This window comes from Anarrhichthys ocellatus, unplaced genomic scaffold (assembly GCF_004355925.1).
Source record: "Anarrhichthys ocellatus isolate YVR2014 unplaced genomic scaffold, GSC_Weel_1.0 scaffold27, whole genome shotgun sequence".
Lineage (NCBI taxonomy): Eukaryota > Metazoa > Chordata > Actinopteri > Perciformes > Anarhichadidae > Anarrhichthys > Anarrhichthys ocellatus.
The window spans coordinates 3,964,596-3,981,446 of NW_022280057.1; the positions used below are offsets into that span (position 1 = coordinate 3,964,596).

Consider the following 16,851-nt stretch of genomic DNA (forward strand, 5'->3'; position numbering starts at 1 on the left):
CGACGCCATTTCAACTCAGACTGCATTTGATACGAATTCGTCGTGGTGTGAGGCGGGCAGGTTAAACCGATCTTGTTTTGCTTTCGTTTGTTATCTTGAGTCTCGATATTTAGGGATGAGGATATCTTGGTTTAACCTACCTTACTTGATACTTGGTTTTTATTTTGTGTGTTGTGCTCACAGTCAGTGAGCGTTAGGCACTTGTGAACGCTTTAGCTTTAATATCAACGTTGAGTTGTGAGTCTCTTTTTAGCAACAACTTTTTGTTATCAAGCTTTCCGTTGAAAACGTTTCAGTGAACATGTTTAATCAGCCTAGAATATCTTCGGTCTGTAACGTTAGCATCGTATTTTTTTTTTTTTTTTTTTTCAACGCTAGTTAACGTTAGCTAACGGCATGCCACGCGAGCAAAGTATAGGCTCATGTTAATGCCAGCTTTCTGACGTTACTCCTTAACAATCGTTTTATATGCCAGAAAACAGATACCTGACTTTTCTCAGTGACGTTATATACTAGTTTATGTTGATAATGGAGCCATTCCAAGTTGTTTTTTCTAACTTTGGTAACGGCAGTTGGTTCAAGATGGGAGCCGTGACGTAGCAGCTTGTAACCGTTAGCCATTGGTTGATTTGAATAACTCGTGACGCGCTAAAGGGCGTGGTGGGGATTTGACCAGCTGCAAGGTTAGCCATCGCCGCAAAGCTACACAGGCGCAAATATTTCATTCCGTTAACAACCGAAGATACAAGAAGAAGAAGAAGCCTTAAATAACAGCGTTTGCGTTAAATGTTGCGCAATGACGTGTATAGAGAAGACATGAGTCGACCAGCTTGGTCATAAGGTAGCGTCTCAAAATAGACAGATCGGAATGTTACGACGGTTATAAAAAGCAAACTTAATCCTTTACAGAATAAAATCCACAGAGCAGTTAAGATATAAAAGCGATATGAATATTTATCAACGTGCAAGTTTTTGCATTATAAAAAAATTGGTTATATCATACCCCAAACAGCTAGTAGTAACATTTAGTAGAAAGGCACCCGTCTGAGACTAAAAAGAGCCGAAGTAGGAAAGAATGTATGTATGTATGTATTGATTATGAAAATTAAGTCTGCTGAATAGAAAAATGGTTAACAAAGGAAACTAGGTTGTTTTTTAAGGATCAGTCAAGATAATCATTTTTGTGGACCTTAAATATGGTGGCTGAGGCCTTGGTGTCTTTAATCTATACCATTGTCTAGACTCGATTTTTTTCTTGATTGTTGCTTAGCCATTTCCAGTTTCTTAGTAAAGGCCATGTTTTCAAGTTTGAAATTATTTTTCCTTTGACCAAAGAAACTAATCAGCCTGAAAGGAATCAAAGCTCAACTATGAAGAGCAGAGCTTTAACTGTAGCTCAAAGAATCACAGGCTCAGATGTTTTTGTTTTTTTTTTTGTTTGTTTTTTAAACCTTTTTGTTTGTTTTTTACCGCTTAGAGAAGAAAGAAGATGGGTTTTTTTTTTTTTTGGTTTTTTTTGTTTGTTTTTTTTCCCTCTTCTGGGGAAAATGGACTGAGTTGTGAAGGGGAGGAAATGGACTTAGTTAGATGAAGATCGCGGGACCAGTGCGGAGTGAGGCTGTGGTACACGGGGAGGACCAGCGTGTGGAGCCAGGCAGGACAGGACCAGAGGGTGTGGGAGAACCAGTGGTTCCAGGCAGGACCGGAGGGAAGAGCAGAGGGGCCCAGGAGAGCAGGAAGCAGCTGCAGCAGCTGGCGTGTACACCAGAGGGAGCCAGAGCCACAGGGCAGGGTAGCAGCAGCAGCAGCAGCAGAGTGGCCATCCTGAAGCAGTTGCAGCAGTTCCAGAGCAAGCCAGCCAGTGAAAGGGTGGGACGGGACTCACAAGGGTCTTCTAGCTTCACAAGTTTAAAGCGAGGAGTTGGTTTGTATATTGGGTAGCGGTATCTCTAACATTCTCAGGCAATTAGTTATTTCACTTATTCCAGAAGCAATTGTTTTGGAACACAATTTCTCGCACAGCTCTCTTCCTCTTTTCAGGCAAGCCGTGTAACGCGTTGTGTACTGTGGTCACCCCTCCTGTTGTGCGCTGACTAGAGTGTGGTGATGTCTGCTGTGATGAATGCCTTGGTAGTGTGCTGGCGAGAGGAACATCTTTTCGGACTTCTCTACTCCACTTCGATCACAACTAGTTCCCCGGGCCGATGGAGAGGCAGTCCCTTTGTTGTTCGATAGGTCCTCCTGAAAGAAGCTTTCGGCATTGGAGTGTGAGAGTGGATGGTCTCCTGAGTGGATGGTCTCCTGTCTGGCTGGTTGATGCGCGTATACTGCAACCTTCAGTACTTCAGCGTCACACCATTGGTACAGATCAGCTACATCTACCTCTTAACCTCAGCAGTGAGTTAATGCATGAAATGTACATGTGGGTGTAACTATCCTGTACATTAACTCTTCGTTGCCTACACTGTTTAGTATAGTAATTTTTGCCATCAAAAGAAGAAATGTTTTGAAATAGTTGATCCTGGTTTGTAAAAAACAAATAGAAAATCTTGGAGGGTTAGGGGGAGGGGGCTTTTAAAACGTGTTTCGAGTTTTTCTTTCCACAGGCCTGGCCCCCTAAAGCGGATCAACGAAAGAATACCCTCATCCTAACCTCTCGATACACGTTGAGCTCATCTTAAATATTATAGCGCTGTGGATCGGGATCATTCGCACCCGTTGCGGTTTAAAGAGATGTAGGAAGGTATTTGGTATTGTTCAATAAATCCATTAGATTCTTTATTGATTCTACCCTTTTTGGAACGTGTTGTAAACTGGGTTTCATGGTCATCATTTGGGAAATGGGAGGGTGGGGTTGTGGGGCGTTAATCCGTCTCTTCCCTAGACTTCACAGCTCCGTTACCCAACACAAAAAGGCTTGAATAGGAAACCTCCAGGTGCACCCAACAAGATTCAAGTGGACTCGTTGCCTCGCAGGATAGCAACTTCAAAACTAGTCCCCTGGTGTAGCAAGAAGCTCTGTTTTCCTAGGAGTGCGGTAACAAGTCTCTTTACTAGAAGTCATTGTAATTCTGTACAGGCTTCACGTTGCTCTGTTGGGTTGGGAGGGGCTTGTGTATTTGTGACTCTTGCAGATTAAGTTATATGGCCCGCCCTTGAAAAATCTACATTCAAGTCCACGTCTACAGTTCCTAAGGAAGGAATCCGCTGCGTTCAGGCCTGCGGTATTTAAATGTTCTTCTGGGAAATATCATAAATCTTTTTATGAATTGTATTCGTAGTGATGGTTGTGTCGTTATTATGAGAGTACTGTAACGAAAGTAAATTCTCTTGTAGTTCTGTACTGCATCATTGGAGGGGTATTGTGGGGAGTGGCTTTTTCCTTTGCATTTTTCAGTGTGCTGTGTCCTGTGCGCTTTCCAATACCCGAGACCACCAGGAATTCTCCTAACTCATTGTTTGTACAAGTTTCCTTGCGCATCGAGCATCACGTAAGGTCACTGAACGTGTTCACATTTCTCTTAACATTCATTGTCTGGCTAAATACCTTCATTGCAAGTCCTTTGCAATTAGTTACTATACCTTGTATTGACAATACAATGAGTGAACTATCTGTAAAGGATTTTCTTATTGCGTAATAAATGCATAGCTTGTTGTGATTTGAATACAGTTTTGGTATGCATTTGTTCTTCTTGGGTGCTTGTGTGGGGGGAGCTTTTCTTGTGCTTTTTCAGGTATGACTAAAGCTTGGAGCTTGGTAGAGCACGGATGTGACCAGGGCTTGAATGACATCCTTTTCAAAGTGGAAATGGAAGGCAGATAAGTTGAATCCATCAGATATTGATGTTGGAAAGTGGAAAATTCTCAACCCGAGGGGTTCTTATCTTGACTGGCTCAACTGCCCTCATTTTTCTTTAATGAAAGCAACTTGCTATACTTGACAGTAGAAATAGCACCGTTGTGCTTTCTTAACAAGAGTGTTGTGATAACGGGAAGATTTGATGTACCTTCATTGACTCTGACGTTATTTGCAGTAAAGCATTTGGGTAAGGATAACAATGGTCAGTTCTATGATACTGTGAGGGGGGGGGGTCTCTCTTTACTGCCTCTTTGATCTTACAGAAGTGTCGAAAGGAAGAATGCAGTCTACCTAGGACAACACGGGAATCACCCTGCCCTTTGAAATCAACCAACACGCAGTTTGAACAAATGGAGTCAGGTTGTCTGTGTGTAGTCTGGAACAATTAGCCCTCAGCTGCTCGCCCTTGTGCAACTGTGCAAGTGGCAGGTTGATCATACAAAATTACTTTGCAGTCGCGCAACTGTGCGAAGCTTTCCAAATGTAAGTAGCTGAGGAACGCTGTGCATTGTGCAGCTTTAATTTGGTCTGAAATGCAGCAGCGCAAAGGCGTTGCTTTTGTGTTTTGGTTGGGTGTATCCCTACACTTCTCTTCACAGACAACGGGTGCACGAGTGAAGTCCTCTAACCTGGAGCGTGTAGTAAGATGTTGGCTTAACTTGTCAAAATAAACTTCTGCAATGTTGTAGTTGACAAAATGACATCTTGGAACTGGCTTTATGTTAACCTCAAATCATCAGTAACAAGAATGCTTTACTAGCATATTCTCTTTAGCCATGGGCCCTACTGCTTTGCATCTTAAACCATAAGATGAGTAGAACTCAAATCTTTGAGTATTGTGTGGTGGGTGTTGTGTAGATCACTCTTTGTTTCAGATCATTTTCGTCTGTCCGCCCCCGATCTCGCCTGCCTCTGAATGCAAAGCCATCTGTGGAAGCTGTCCTCAAATATGAGTGTGGTCCCTGAATGACGTTCCAACCCCCCCTGTGCGCTTGAGCTTAAATCTGAACCCCCGACGTCCTTCGCAGAAGCCCCGCTCTCTGTGTTTGTGTGCCTCTTTTTCTTTCCCCTTTTTGGTTTCTCAGGTCAAAATTTCCCTAACATTGTCTTAAATTGTCATCCGGGATGGCCTAACCTGTGATGGAGCACTGAGAATCCACTCGCATTAAGATCAAGAGCTGCAAGCTTATCTCGCATACACTGCATCACTTCAGTCTCATGGGTGTGAAGTTAAGTAATTTTGGTTCCCTTGATTTTTCTTTAACATACCATGGCTTTAATGTGTAACTCAACATGTTGCATGCACATCGCCTCTGCATAACATTTTATTCGTAACACACAACCTACTATTCATGAAGTCGTTGTCAAACATTGCAGTAGTATTTGGTCGGAGGGAGGGGGGGGGCAACAACATTCTTCTCTCTTCCTTTCAGATTTCTCGTTCAGCTTAAGTTGATACTGAGCCAGGCGACTAAACCTCTGCGGGGAGGCGTGACTTGGTACAGCCCGCCTCTAGGATACGCTCTTAATGCATCACTGAATAGCTGTGGTAAATGCTGCTATGCCAGTCGCGGTAAACAATGAACGTATTGACATAATTTGTCGTATTGACAGAAAATTGGTGTGTGGGGGGTGGGGGCAGGGCTTAAATTGTGTGTTTTTCCATTACAGCAGTAAACTTCACTGTCCGTATGACCAGCAAGTCCAGCTGAATGTCAAAGGGAAAAATGTTTCACCGGGGACGCTGGTATCGTGGCTTTGTTAATCTGGATAAAGTGATGCGGTGGATTCAGTGTTGTACCAATGCTTTGTCATGGGGAATGCTGGGGATTGTGGAAACAAGTGTCTTGTCTTCTAGTTTCAGCCTCGTGACCAAGAGAAATCCCCATGTGGTGACAGCAAATTATAGCAGCCAGGTGTTTAGTGGTTTTCTTTTCCTAGAGGAACAAACTGCTTCTGTTTTTTGTTCCTCCAGGTTTTGCTTTTACCCGTAATACAGCAACAACAAAAAAGCAAAAGACTCCGGTGGTGGCACTCCTGACTTTGTCAGGACAGGGTTCAAGCCCCTGCGGTGTCTTGCTTTATAGTATGCTGTGTGGGGAAAACTGATGTAGCCATTCAAAGGACTTTTCATATTGTGATATGGAAGTCAATTTAAGCTGGATTAAAATATATAGGGGACCTTGCATCAATAAGGGTTGGGTTTTAAGTATGTTGAGCTAGCAATTTTACTGTTCCACATTACATTTATTACGCAAAATAACTGCACAAAAGTTCATTACCTAAGACTGACTTTGACAACAAGAAATGGGACAGTTATGGTTATAATTTAAACATGTTTGAAATGTATTTTGTGCCTTAGTGTGATTTGTAAGTGTTTTTAATGTATAAACTAATAAAACTCTTGTTACCCTGCCTTACAATTTGACTTTCACTCATATTTTCTGGTTTGGCTGTATCTGAGCCTAAGGGGTTTGACAGATGAAGAGGACTTGGTCCAAGTGAAGACATGGACGCATACTCCGATCAAATCAAGATACTCTGGGTACAGATACAGAATCAAGATACAGAACAAACTACTTTGTTCTGTACTAATGTCAAAATTCATAAATGATTACACGCCTTATATTTTCTTTGGCTTTCTATCGTTCTCTGAATGGTATTACTGAAAAAGGTATACAGTTGAATTGTCTGCGTACCAAAAGGGTCGTAAAAAGCTAGACATGTTTTTGTTCACTGCAGAGACCCTGATGCCAACATATTGCACATATCTTATTGGTCTAACTGAAGAGTTCTATTATAAGCATCTAATAGTCTTAACCCTGTCAAGTGTGGTGATGTGAGTTTTGTTAGGGCACTTGCTTCCAGGGGTTAGGTGTCTGACAGTGGAGTGATCATTTCCTGACACTATACAATATATGAAAATTTGTTTTATGCTCAAATGACAAAAAATAAATGTATAAAATAAAGTTGCCATGATGAGTCACCAGAGCAGCTTTGTTCATTGTAACCCATCTGTGTTTAAGCTAGAGTAAAGTAAAACATGAGATGCAAACATGACTAAAATTCAAACTACCATGGTAAATACTTCCATATTTCTGTTGAATCTCCACTACTTTACTCTGGTTGCTTTGTTACTGTCTCTCAATTCACCTCGTCGACCTTGGGGACGTCATTGCTAACATGCTACCTAGACTGAATCTATCATGTCATAACAGATTGCCTTATGGGTCAACACTAAAGTGATCTATGGCAATTTAAATATTTCTGGGGCCCTGTTGACTCCGTTTATGGCAACAAACTGACAATCAATAAGGGACCATTGTGGTAATGTCTAAATATCATTATTTAATGCTGACATGAACTTCCAAAGTGTAGATATTTATTTTTGTTCATAAATACAGAACACCTGTTCAGTCCTCCAACGAGCAATAATATCTAAAAGGAGAATTTGCACGAGGTCATGTTGTGACTCACCCACAAAAAAGGCGTCGATATAATTTCAGATTCTGACTTGTAAAAATGTATTTATTTATATATCTAAATGCAGTTCTTAGTTAGCATGCCATCGGTGATTCATTTTAACCTGCTGCGGAACCAATGTGCAGAAACGAAGTTTTACCCGGAGCCAGTTTACTTCCGTGCTAGTTGCTAGCTAGCTAGCGTCCTATAGCTCTCTAGCTAGCAGTCTGTTTAGTGTGTTTGTGTTTGATGCGGTGTGTGGAGGAGGAAAGAGGAGATGTGGTCCTTTTTTGCCAGGGATCCTGTCAAAGACTTTGCTTATGAAATTCTGCCAGACATCCAAGAGAAGTCTGGAATATGGAGTCTCCATCGGGGGAAGCGAAAGGTAAAAAGAGGCAAACCGCCACTAACGGTTAGCCGTTAGCCTCTTTATGGAGGCCTGCCACTTGACCGGCTAGCTAGCGTCTGTTTGCTTCTTTGATTTAGACCTTTAGATACGATGCCCGGTGTCATATTCTCGTATCTACATGTCAGCTCTGGGCGTATCTTTCTCCTCGTTCTCGCTGAATCAATGTCAGTGCTCATTTATTTTATTTTCTTGCTCTGAACATCGTTACTTTTCGCTAACGAAGTGGGTCAAAGCTTTGTTTACTGTGATTAGACCGACACGTCTTTTCTCGCCACGTCACCTCCTTTTTAAGCAGAGTTTACTGTTATTGAAACCGTTTTCATGCTAATGTTTTATCACATAAATAAAGATACCGTCCCTCATCACCGACAGCAACTCGCATAACTAAGATGATTATCTTTGAGCAGCTCAATTTGGACTTTTAAGTGTCATCGCTACTGCATGACCAGGGAAAGACAACCAAGCACCTGCTTCCTGTTTTAAGATAAGATAAGATAAGATAATCCTTTATTATTATTATTAAATTTACAGGATTGCAGCATAATAGAGGATAGTGCAAACAAGAGACATAGTAAAAACAAGATCAAAACAAGTATTATAAATAGGTAATAAACAGTAAAGAATATTAACTAAGTAAAAAGTAAGAAATCCACAATAACTAAAATATAACTAAAAATACTATACATACAGACACAATACATTTTTTGTATTGCACAGTGTATTAATATTAAACATATTTTTAGAGTTGTAATTTATGTTTGATGTGATTTCAAAGCATAAACGTTAAATATTATAATGTCTTAATGATCACAAATCACTGAACCCGTGTGATTGAGTAATTTTACCCAAATCTGCATCCTCAGACCAATGGAGAGCCAGTGTCGGTGTTTATCTACGAGCTGTCTCAGGGAACAGAGCAGCAGACCCAGCTGGCCAAGGCTGCCTTCAAGCGGATGAAGACCCTGCGGCACCCGAACATCCTGGCTTATGTGGATGGATTGGAGGTGTGTGTTTATATGTATTTTGCATCTGGTAGCTCTACACACACAATGCCATTGTTTAAAGTGTTCAGAGGACAATGTCACTCAGCTTGCTCAATGTATCTGTCATATTATTAGTGTCTCATCTCGGCCATCTTGCTTTTCTTTGCATGTTTACGTTCAGATAGAGGTGAGTGTGAATACGCCAATGTAGGCCTTTTAATATTTGTAGTGAGTAGTGTACTACATACCATAAGCAGATTCTTACTCTGTTTTATCAGTTTTGTGTTCCTAACGAGATCATAAAACACCCTAACTAACTATGCTGTACTCCCATTACAATCACACACATGAAATTGGTGCATCTGTTGCATGTCTTGCCAAAAGTATGAATTGAAAATCAAATTCATCAAGGAAAATGGGACAGTTGCTTGTCCGCCTTTGTTGGTTGAATATTCATAATTCTGTGGAGGATTATCATTCAATATAACTTACTAGTTTAGTATAATTCCTGCCATAAATTCCTTTTAAATGCTTCTGTGCTGTGTTTCTCTCACAGTTTAGTAGGTCTGGGTAATAATTCAGTATTAACATTTACTGCCTTTCAATCTGTGGTGATGAAACAATGTTTATTATGAAATAGGGGTTTTGCGATATACTGGTATTGATGATAAGAGTTACATAAAATAAATAAATATTGATATCATGTTAATAATACACATTTGATCATACTGAGTTAATAATCGAGGGCCTTCCAAGTCATCGTATATATACTGTTATGATTACAGACTGATAGCGTTATTATTATTATTATTATAATTTTTTATTTATCATATTTTATAGATATCATGATAACATTATTTTGGTCACTATGACGTGTTGTGAATATCTGATATTGTGACAGCCCTCTATGAAACATTGTTGTATAACACATATAAATATATATTTTTAAACTTCATTTCACAGACAGAGAAGAGCCTGTACCTGGTTACTGAGCAGGTGACACCGTTGGCAGTCCACCTGAAGGCCCAGGCAGAGAAGGGGGGATCTGGGGAGCTGGAGGTCTCCTGGGGACTGCACCAGATAGTGGTGAGGATAGGAGAGAGCGCCATCGGATACTCTTAGGGGAGCCATTTCTCCGTAAGCCCTTACGCCGCTTCTTCCGTTTGCCTCCTCCCACAGAAAGCTCTGAGTTTCCTGGTCAATGACTGCCACCTGCTCCATAACAACGTGGGTGTATCCGCTGTTTTTGTGGATCGAGCTGGGGAGTGGAAGCTGGGGGCCCTCGATCATGTGTCCCCTGAGCAGGGTGACCCAAGTGGGGTCTCACTCCCCACCCCAAAGGCTGTTTACCCAGACATGGAGAGATATGACCCACCAGAGATGTCCAATAGCAGTGGAGAGAAATGGTGAGAGAAGTGTGTGACAGAATAATAATAATGTTTTATACAGGAAGAAAAGGGGAGCAGCAATAAGAATATTTGGACAAAGTAGAAATGACAGAAAGAAGAGATTCAGAATAGGACTCATTGGTTACTGCCTAGTTTTTTGTGGATATGTTTGTATTGAACTGTAGGCGTGTTTGTTTTAGGGCAGGGGAGGTGTGGCGGCTAGGCTGCCTGATCTGGGAGGTGTTCAACGGGCCACTGCCTCGCACGTCCTCCCTTCGTTCACTGGGAAAGGTATGACGCGCATGAGACGCACATATTTTTGCTCAGTTGCCTTCAAGCAATGACTTCAACCTGCAGTTGCTTCATGGTTTCAGTGGCTGCTGAAAGGATTGTAGTTGTTCACAGTCTTGTGTTCTCTCCTGTGTGTCCTCTCTGTGCCCACAGATCCCCAAGGCCCTGGTCCCTCATTACTGTGAGCTGGTGGGGGCCAACCCCCGAGCTCGGCCCAACCCGGCCCGCTTTCTCCAGAACTGTAGAGCCACCGGGGGATTTCTCAGCAACAGCTTTGTGGAGAGCAACCTTTTCCTGGAGGAGATACAGGTCCACAGACTTGCATAAAGACATGTATATCACTGGTGTTTGTATTAGTGTTTGAATCGAACCTTAACAGTAAACAAATCGAGTTCTAGTGGAACTATCATGGGACGCATCGTATAATTTGATAAAGTAATTACCAGCGAATAGCATCGTAAAATGTATGATAACTAGTGATAAGACAATAGATTAGCGTATAGCGTATATTCAAACTGTCTCTCTCTCCAGATCAAGGAGCCGGCTGAGAAGCAGCAGTTCTTCCAGGATCTGAGTGACAATCTGGACTCCTTCCCTGAAGACTTTTGCAAACATAAGGTCCTTCCTCAGCTGCTCACCGCCTTTGAGTTTGGCAATGCAGGCGCTGTAGTCCTCACACCGCTCTTCAAGGTGAATCTTTCAACTTTCACACCTCGAATATCACACCGTATACTCCAGCGTCTCCAGCATCTCTGATCATTTTCACAGTAAAACATAAAACATTGTTACTGGTATTATTCTCTTGTCATTTGGAAGTTATTCTTCTATCCTCTTTTGTTTTTAAATCCCTCATGTCTTTCTGTTCGTCGGCTAGGTGGGGAAGTTCCTGTCGGCTGAAGAGTACCAACAGAAGATCATCCCTGTTATCGTGAAGATGTTCTCCTCCACAGACAGAGCCATGAGGATACGACTGCTGCAGCAGGTGTGTGAGGCCTTTTCCATCTAGCAACTGACACCGTCCTGCAGTGATACAGTGGACATGTTGGTTGTGTTGTTCCATCCAGCACGAATACAAGACTTTTCAGCTCTAGAGCAAGGGAAGAACATTCAGTTCAAAGTAGGATGAAATATCAGAAACAGCAGTAAATGATATCCCTATTTGCCATTTTTAAGCCTGTGTTAAAGGTTTTAAACATTTATCTGCTCTAACATTGTTTCTTGTCTCTGTCCATGTCTCTTGTGTTTCAGATGGAGCAGTTCATTCAGTATCTGAATGATGCAGCAGTCAATTCCCAGATTTTCCCTCACGTTGTTCACGGCTTCACAGATACCAACCCTGCCATCAGAGAACAGACTGTCAAGGTAGTTTGCATGTTTTGAACAAAAGCACAAACCAGGAGGTGTTACTACATATTACCTGTGTACAGGATGTTATCGGCCTCCTGTGCCATCACTCTTCTCTGTTTCTCCGTATCACCCTCCAGTCTATGTTGCTGATGGCTCCCAAGCTGAATGAGAGCAACCTGAACCAGGAGCTGATGCGCCACTTTGCCCGACTGCAGGCCAGAGACGAACAAGGCCCGATCCGGTGCAACACCACCGTCTGCCTGGGCAAGATCGCCTCCTACCTCAACGCGGGGGTAGAGTACACCCACACCACTGTGCAACACTTAAGTCATTTAATGCCCAAAAACCACTTGAACCAAAGTTCAGTGAAGATTCCATTCAAACCCAAGAATTTGTTCATCCCTCTCTTCACAGACTCGACAACGTGTTCTGATTTCTGCATTTTCACGAGCAACTAAAGATCCCTTCCCGGCTTCACGCTCCGCCGGCGTACTGGGCTTCGCTGCCACACACAACTTCTACGGCGTAACAGAGATTGCCGCCCGCATCCTCCCTACCCTCTGCGCCGTTACTGTTGACCCCGATAAGAGCGTCAGAGACCAGGTACACACGACTGATGGAGATTTGTGACATGGTGCTTCTTATGGCTTTTTACGTCCCTACAACCACAGTGTCTATAATATCTTTGATCAACTTGCTGATGTATTTCTGCTCAAGGTGTTCTCTCTTGCCTTTCTCTCTCTGTCAGGCATTCAAAGCCATCAAGAGTTTCCTTTCCAAGCTGGAGACCGTGTCAGAAGACCCCACCAAGCTGGCGGATATAGGTACGTAGCACACTGCGCTGAGCTGCAGAGTCTGCTCTCTACTTTAATGTCTCATTCAGCAAGGAAACCAGTGTGTAACTTGAAACTGTCTCGTCCTGCAGAAAAGGATGTAGCGTCCTGTGCTCAGCCTGCAGGTGCGTCTTCCAGCTGGGCCGGCTGGGCTGTGACTGGCATGTCCACGATAACGTCTAAGCTGATCCGCAACGCTCCGGGGACAGAGGGTAGCGCAGCAGCTGAGGACAGCGAGCCCGCTAATGCCACCAGCCCTACCAGTGCCACAGATGGAGCACCTGTACCTGGTAAGGTTATCACATTTGATTTAGAGCATTTTTAAAAGGAGCATCAAAGTCGATGCAGCAGAACCAGAGATATTGTCTTATTTTTTAATTCTTCTTTGTCAAAACCTTCCTCTTTAAGAAGAAGTCCTTAATATGTTATCGGAAACCATATCTCTTGTTTTGATTTCTTTCGCAGGTTCTGAAGAGAGAACTCCTGAAGCCCCTGTGACTGACCACGCTGCCTCCAGCCATGCCAACCAATCACAGACTCATGAACTAACGGTCAATGATGAGGAGCCAATAGGAGACCGCTGGGATGAAGAGGAGGACTGGGGAAGTTTGGAGGTAAGATTTCACCACTTTTGACTGAAAAACGGATTATGTTTTGCATTATCTGTAATTGTAATTTCTGTCTCCGATAGGCGCCAGAGAAAACTCTCACTGAGCCAGATGACTGGAACACTGACTGGATGGCATCATCCAAAAAGAAAGCCAGTGTCAAAGGAGTATGATCCCTTTAATCTTTATCCATTATACAATACTATCTGTAGTGCTAATACGACTACTTCCAATGCTACCAACACCACTGGAATCAGTATTATAATATAGTTTATTGTGTAGGTTTGACACTGGGCTGAAATAGTATATGTGTGGAAACCAAGACAATATTCAAATTCAATATTTGTTTTTTATGTGGATGTGAAAGAACCAAAGAAAAATCCCACACACTTATATTCACTTTATTAACAGTGTTTCAATGCTCAGACCGTAATCGTGAACAGTTCATAAATCCAAATGTTGCGACAGAGAGCGCTGCAGGAATGAGTACTAAAACCCAGAAGGGCGTTTGCATTTTTGCACCTCCGATTCCCTCGTCTCAAAGTAGATATTAGTTCTTTTTTTTAATGGGTTTTTGGTGAGATGACTGAAATAAGGTCTGAGGTTAACACACGCTAAAGAGTATTTCATGTTTTTCTTATTCAACATGCAACACGTCACTAAATACTAATCTGTCTCTAAAAATGCGGCTGCTAAAAACTGGCTAAATGAGACAACAAAACGTCATCACACCAAACACTAGTCTGCCTTAATAAGCTTAGCGGTGGTGACATGAAGTCACATGACGGTGGTTGCCTAACATTAGTCCTTTGCTTCTTATTGTATTTATGCTTCAAAAATCATAAAAGTGGTATCATCTTTTGTTCTTTCCCCGTCACGGTTTGTGATCTGACACCTGACTGTAAGATTGTATGGTGTCCAAGAACGTTGTTGTCAGCGTTTTCTATGTAGATAAAAAAAAGTTGTTTTAAAATAAATATTACTATAATTAGTCTCCATCTCAAGCGTCAATCTTTCCCCATGTCCAGGCGGGCCGGGCGTCGTCCTCCATGGCGGGGAAGAAGCAGAGCGCTGACTGGAGCAGCTCAGGCTGGGACGCAGACGACAGCTGGTCCAACGAGAAGGAAGGGCCGGGTCAGAGCTCTGCGGGCGAGGAAGGCTGGGGCAACGACTGGGGGGAGGAGGACACGGACACAACCCTGGCCAATGCGACGCTCCCCCTGCCAGAGGGAGTGCGGTTAGCCAGCGAGTACAACTGGGATGGCAGCAGCTCGGCCACCAAGGCGGCCAGTCAGAATGATCTGTTCGCCAGCGTGTCCCAGAGAAACACAGCCGGCACTGCTGCCACCGCGGTGAGGGAGGAGGGAGGCAAACACACAGAGGAGCGAGAGAGAGACAGAATAAAGTGGTGTTGATTGGATCATTCTGATCATTCTGAATGTTGGTGATATCGGATGTATTTATAGAGTTGTCCTCTGAAGAAGATATTAAACAGAAACCATTGGATGACATGGAAGATTCAACCACCTGCTTTAAAGGAATAGTTTGACTTTTTGTAATACACTTTCTTGCTCAGCATTAGCTCGTGTCTGTACAGTGAATATGAAGCTGGAATCTGCAAGCAGTTAGCTTAGCTTACATTCAAGACTGGTAATAAACTGTCCAAAGGTTAAAATAATTCACCTACCAGCACCTCTTTAGGTCACAACTTGACATGTTACATCTCATTTGTCTAATCACTATAACAACCAAAGTGTTAATACAACAAGCTATGGTTTCACCGGGAGTTGCATGCTGAAAGGTTTTAAGGTAATAAGACTGCACTCACTTGATGAGATGTTGTAGGTCAATAAATCTTGATGAAATGAGGACTATCATGACAGTACAAGTATTTCAGTATAGTGACGTGTGTATTTCTCTGCTTGTCAGACTGGGGAAGGCTGGACTGCAGAGGCAACAGGAGATTGGGGAGCTGAAGAGAGCTGGGAGTCAGTGGATGGGAACCAGGGTAAGTCTCTCAGCTGGCCTCCCTCATCAGAAATATGAACCTTTTTTTACTTCTCTGTCCGACGTCTTCTGTATTCACACAAAACTGTAGTTATTCTTGTTAGATGACCATTAACTAATGTACTGTATGCCTGTCTTCATTGTCAACCAGGTATCAGCAAGGCCGAGCTTTCCAAGAAGAAACGTGAGGAGAGGAGGAAAGAGCTGGAGGCGAAACGGGCAGAGCGCAAAGCTGCTAAAGGTCCTCTTAAACTGGGCGCACGCAAGCTGGACTGACAGGGATGCAAAGAAAGATGTGAGGGTTGGGTTGGAGAGGGAGGAACATGGACCACAGTGACTGGACCCGGAGCAGTAGATGGAGGCTTGACATTCCACAAACAAAGGACCAGAAAGAACAGTCAGAAGGAAACATTACTGTTGGTTAGTACAGTAGATGACCATCAGCTCTGGGATTCCCTGTTTTTCTTCATTCAGGAACTGACAGATGGGTGAAGAAGCAACAATCCAGTCCTTTATGAATGCATTGTTGTGGATGGCAGTGCTGAAACAAACAGAGACAGAAACGTGGAAAAGCGGCACAGAGCAGCACTCCCTGCAGCCCGAGGGTTCCTTTTTTTTTTTTTTTTAATACATAACATATAAAGTTGCAGTTGTAAAGTAAATGTATATAAATACTGCATCTTGTCTTAAAATGACAAAGAAATTACCCTTTTTTTTTTTTTTAATTGAGAAATATACAGTATACAACAATATTTCAGAATCAAACATGTATTATTATACTGAATGTTTTTCAGCACGTACACATACACACACACACACACAGTGGATATGAATGTTTTAGTTCAGCCGTCACTTACAGATTTAAGACTTTAAATCGATCCATGCATGCACTTGTGTATTTTTATGGCCTAACAAAAGGTTTCATGGCCCAGAATTACAAATATGTTGTTTACTTTGCACATTCAACACTGCATTTTGCTGTACTGAGCTGGCCTGACGGGGGACACGTTTGACTGGTTTCTGATCTGTTAACGTGTCGCATGCACTGCAGACACATGATGTAAATAAGTAGTTAAATTGATGCTGGTGAACTGGTTTCAAGGGAAAATCAATGTATGTGTTTACATGCCTTTTTCCTGTGTGTCCTGGTAGTGCTGTGGTGGAGGAGTTCATGAAATCCAATGAGTCATTTTTTAAAGCAATGGGTGTGGTCAGGGTGAAGGAGTTCCTCTAAAAGTTCCTTTAACTCTTTTATTTGTGCCTTTATTTAATAGAACAGATCTGCTCTGTAGGATCACTTACAACAACTCAAGTTTAAACTCCCGCGAGCAGATTCTGTGTTTTCATCAAACCTTTCAGTGTAACCCCCATATCTCCTGTCTGTGTTGGATATGGTATTGTTAGGTTTGGTGTTGCACACCATGTAAGGAGCTCTGACTCAACCAGCAGCCGTCACCTTTGGAGCTAATGTCCTGGTGTTCAGGTCAGGTAAGGAACTAAGCTGCGTTTAGTTCAGATTGACTCCAGACTGCAACCTTCCACTGATAATCCAAATCATGTAGCATGTGAGCTGTTCTAAAAATAAAGATAAGTTATATAAATGTATGTTTCTTTTTTAAATTAAAAGACTGTAGACATCCTCCTCCACAGTAAATGTATGAGCC

At 42.5% G+C, this 16,851-nt stretch overlaps 1 protein-coding gene across 1 annotated transcript; it reads left to right on the forward strand.

The window, feature by feature from the left end:
• Positions 1 to 15,920, forward strand: scyl1 (SCY1-like, kinase-like 1). Its single transcript, XM_031862593.1, has 18 exons — positions 1 to 7,706; positions 8,594 to 8,734; positions 9,677 to 9,799; positions 9,893 to 10,119; positions 10,302 to 10,392; positions 10,546 to 10,701; positions 10,924 to 11,082; positions 11,267 to 11,374; positions 11,641 to 11,754; positions 11,877 to 12,032; positions 12,154 to 12,342; positions 12,488 to 12,563; positions 12,665 to 12,862; positions 13,038 to 13,186; positions 13,264 to 13,347; positions 14,209 to 14,532; positions 15,110 to 15,188; positions 15,339 to 15,920. The coding sequence occupies exons 1-18, from the start codon at positions 7,599 to 7,601 to the stop codon at positions 15,461 to 15,463; spliced, it is 2,607 nt and encodes an 868-aa protein (XP_031718453.1). The 5' UTR covers positions 1 to 7,598; the 3' UTR covers positions 15,464 to 15,920.
• Positions 15,921 to 16,851: the final 931 nt, after the last annotated feature.